The sequence below is a fragment of the Achroia grisella genome, unplaced genomic scaffold (assembly GCF_030625045.1).
Source record: "Achroia grisella isolate CSIRO2021 unplaced genomic scaffold, CSIRO_AGI_Agris_v1 utg474, whole genome shotgun sequence".
Classification (NCBI taxonomy): domain Eukaryota; kingdom Metazoa; phylum Arthropoda; class Insecta; order Lepidoptera; family Pyralidae; genus Achroia; species Achroia grisella.
The window spans coordinates 1928761-1933488 of NW_026712878.1; the positions used below are offsets into that span (position 1 = coordinate 1928761).

At 30.2% G+C, this 4728-nt stretch overlaps 1 protein-coding gene across 1 annotated transcript; it reads left to right on the forward strand.

Moving 5' to 3' along the window:
- The first annotated feature begins 204 nt into the window (after positions 1-204).
- On the forward strand, positions 205-3356 carry LOC131845424 (uncharacterized). The gene is made up of 3 exons (XM_059194489.1): positions 205-342; positions 1541-1793; positions 3019-3356. Exons 1-3 carry the CDS (start codon positions 205-207, stop codon positions 3354-3356), a joined length of 729 nt encoding a protein of 242 aa, XP_059050472.1.
- Positions 3357-4728: the final 1372 nt, after the last annotated feature.

Here is a 4728-nt window from a genome sequence, read left to right on the forward strand (position 1 = left end):
GAAATATCAGAAATTAATATTAATGAACGTATATCTATGCCGGTCACTATGGCATAGCGTCGTCGTGTTTTCTCGTGGCATATATAACTTTGATATGTTAATACAGCAAAACATCGAGTGGGGGGATTTTAAATAAAAAACTGTTACCAATCAAGCGGTCATCACAGTGAATTTGGACTCAGAAGCTTGTGGATCCAAAACAATATGAAGTTCTTTGGATTACTGTTGAGTGTGGTAGCGGTGGTGCAATGTAGCCCAGTAGTTCAAGAAGAATCAGTGTTACGTATGGTGGCGAGTAACTTTGTGAATTGCGTGAATAGTGACCTAAGTTTGTGCTTGAAGGTACGTGGTGCAGTGACTTAAGGATTTTTGTAGTGCCCAGTTGGTGATACAACTACCTACTTCGCAATAAATGTTGACTGCTTCATTGAAAGCGAAATTAAAGATAGCAAAAGTTCATTGACTTGTAGAGCAAATAAAAATGAAATTACTGGATCAGTAGGTCAACGTAGCAAAACGTGCTGAATTGATTAGGTTAATGTAACATGCCGTAATGTTTTGCACGCTGACGTATCTGTTGATTTTTTACGTCTCCGATTATGATCTTGACCTTGCACTTGATGCATTATTTGCGGTCGAGACAGTTATTACATGACTCAAAATTTATTCATGAATTAAGAAATCGAACGCAGTATTCTGTTTGTCATTGTCGACAATTCTGTTTGGTTTTAGATAAATTCTCGTTGCAACTAAAATTATTTTATTCAGATCATTAGATTTGCGCTAGTTTGTGAATCACGATTATGCGTAACTTTATATACAATATTTAAGGTCAATAAATTAATGAATACTTTTGCATCTGTAAAAAATATTATAATTTAAACCTTCTCGGGGAATAAATAAGAGTAAGAGATGTAGAATATAATATTGTATGTACTTCAAAAATTACGTAATGGTAAAAATGCTAATAAATATTCTACAAAGTTTTTTCTGGATCTAGGTAGCACGCTTTGCAGAACGCTTTAGATTTAAAAGAACATAATTGTAATAGTAAAATTACAGAGCATGAAAGCATATGCAGTAACGACCGTGACATTACACATTTTGACATTAATCATACTAGTCATATTAATTTGTGATGCATTTACGTCACGATAAATAGCCTCTTAATTTGTTTCCTATTCAATAACATAAAATACCGCATTAAATTTAATATTCATAGCATAATTTATATATTCTCTAAGATGTTGCTTCTTACACCAAAAATGTTAGCTTGGATCCTCCTTCCTTTAACAGTCAGCTAATTCAAGAAGGCACTGTAATGCTTGGGGCTACTGGAATCAGATAGCTAAGAATAGGAGTAGTAATTTAAGAGTAAGGTATAAATTAAGCTGCATGGAATGAATGACTCAAATTATGGAGAAGATTAATTATAAATTAATAAAATATTTTTAATTGTAATAATTTAGTCAATTATTTATAAACTTATTATAATTAGTTATGATCGTTCATAAATTAATAACATATGTATTGTCACCAGGAAAATGCATTGAAAGCGACTGAGCGTTTGGGGACACTCCGTAAGCTGAAGATCTTCGATGGTGTTACTATTCTCAACAGCAGTCCTAAAGAAGCTAGAAGTCTCGATGTTCTGCCTACTGAGCCATCACTACGTGAACAAGAAATTACTAAAAGACTTTGGGAGAATACAAATGAAATTTTTCAGCAAAGCGAATTGGAATTAAGCTATTCTGGATCTGATGAAGAGGAGGAGTCTAGAGCTGTTCAAGATGGTAAGTAGGACAATGAGATAAAATTAATCGATAACTAAATAATATATAAGAGGATTTTGGTGCCGATATGAAAAAAAAAATGTCTTTAAAAACATACTTTCAAAAAAATTATTAAAAGATTTTATATAAGGCAAAAATCTTTTAATAATATTTTTGCAAAAATGCTTCAATGCGAGTATAATCTTAATTTTGTATATGAATAATAAAATTGAAGTAATAATAGAAAACGCAAACACAAATTTACATGCTAGTCGAAAATAACGAAAACATACAAATAAACATATAACGGACCATAACGTAGATTTATGTATATTTATAAAATAGAAAAGAAATGAACTTTTCCGATTTGAATTAGAAACTTGGCTTAACAGAATCAGGTTTAGATATGTAGGTCAAATTTATAATAGGTGTGGTTTATGGTCAAACATCGATTACTTTAATTATTGTCTTCAATCGTGGGTATATCGATGAATGTTTTGATGTTGTTATGTTTATATTCATGTTTTGATTGCATATGTGTGTCGATATTTTTGGCACAATATTTAACACAAATATTTTAATGCATTGGGCTTTGTAACTATATAAAGTAGGAGTTATCGCAATGGATGAACCATCACCCTAAACAATTATTTATTTAATGTTAGATATAGACATCTATAGAAGTATAAAATCCAATTAAACTACCTTCTATATAAAAATAAATTGAGTTGAGATTCTTGCCAGGTTTTCTCAGTTGAATTTGTATACTTAACTGGACAGTAGGAAAAAATATGTATGTCAACCTTGACTTTTTGCCCTTTGATACCTAATGATTTCTAAATTTAAATCTTCAGAAAATAAAGTAGAAAATTAAAATTACAGAAGTTATGTAACAATCCGCGCGATCACATTATCGATAATATGTAAAGTTCGAAATCAATTTTCGTACCTATGTTAAAGAGTTAGGTAATCGATACAACTATGGCTTGATATAATAGTATGATGTCAGAGTTAGTGGATCATCTAATATCTCAACACTCCTTTCTATCCTTACTGTCTCGCAAATGGGATATAAGCGAAAATGTATCAGTACCAGAGATGGAAATCTTTAAACAAAAATCTATACCGAGTAACTTAAGGCGCTTGGTATTAGTTTCATTATGGGAGCAATCCGTGGCTATAATGCTATGTGATGTAATGATGAAGATCATGATGATAATATTAAATTGTATTTTTATCTTTACAGTCGAAGAGGGCCGTGGTAAGAAAAAACAAATCAAAAAGAAGTTGAAACTGTTAATTCCCTTGTTAGTGCTTGCAAAAATAAAGGCTGCAGCTGTCGTCGTATTGTCCATTGTGGTCATAGCTGCTTCGCTTTACAAATTGGCGCTCATGGCTAAGATCGCTTTTATCTTCAAAGCCATCGCTATCCTCAAAGCACTTCTTCACAAGAAACACCATGAAGAAGAACACGGCTGGGTACCCCATGTGGAGGAGCATCACGGTCATGAAGGTTGGGAAGGTGGTTGGTCGCGCTCCAAGAATGATGGCTCCAGTCTGGCATATTCCCATTATCAACAGTAATTTAACCAAAAACTTATATGCCGCATTCATATGAGGACGCTTCAATCTTGATCGTTTGACAACTTAACCTAATTATTTATTGAATTATTTTTTTCGTAATCCAAGCGATTTATGTTTTTATTTTCTACAATTTCCAGACAGCAATCAGTTACTTTTTGATTCTATATTTTTACAAAAATTTTATTAAAATTATCTCTACAGATTTGTAACAAAAATGTCCTGTCTTAGGATGAGTTAATAAAGATCATGATATCGATTGCGATATATGAATATAATTAAATTTAGGATATTGCATTTACTGCGTGGAATGAAACGTCTTTGGATGAATACGACAGTGCCCCATAAAATTACCTGAATAATTTCACAATATTTTTGGTATATGTGTGTTGAGTGATTGGGTTTCGTCTATTTTTATATTTCCTTTTCTTTTCGGCCATTTTGCTTTTTATTTATTATCATAAAAAAATAAGTCAATTTGACCGAAAAGGAGATACTTATCAGAAGGTAATATTAGTTGAGTTAATAAATTGTATGTATGACTTTACGCCTATACATTTGTATATATTATTTATTATAAAAAAAGACAATATTTAATATGACAAAGTAAGGCTAAACTTATTTATGTGAAACTTATGTTTGAAGTATTTATGTGAAATAATATTTAAGTTGTGTCATTTATATTGTGTTCAATGCCAAATTAGTATTTTAAATATTTATAATTATTTATTTATTCTATAACATTATTATAAGTGTTATTAATTTATATAATTTGATTTGTAGACTGATCTCTAATATATATTCGTATATGTCAGTGCCTATAAACTTTTTTTTTTTTATAACAATATAGTCAGTATCGTGTATCACGAAATATTAGCATGTACTGTCCAATGTGTAAATGTGTGTGTGATTGAAATTATTTATTTCTAGTATTATGAGTTTTAAGTTATTTATTATTGTATAAATAAGTTAATAAACCAAACAGCATTTAATGGCAAATTGTGCTATCGTTTATTTTATTTACAATTAAACCACAATGCGTTTTATTGTGTTATTTAATTTATTTATAACTAACTGTGCCAGCGTCTTCATCCGTGTAGAATGGTGTACTTTGACCAAATAAAGAATATTTATTAATCTAACCCAAAAAATTCAAACTAAAAAGTAGTAACATTCCCATTTATACTGCGCGTTTGTTCTTGTTTTCAATAATCGAGTTTATATTATTCATTTAATCATAGAAGTAAATGTTAAATTAATTCTATGAGAAACTGGGTTTCTAGGAATTATGTCTGAGGAATTATTTAGGATATATATTTAGTGTCTGGTTATAATAAATTTTGAAATTAGAATTTAAATCTAATATTAATAGAAC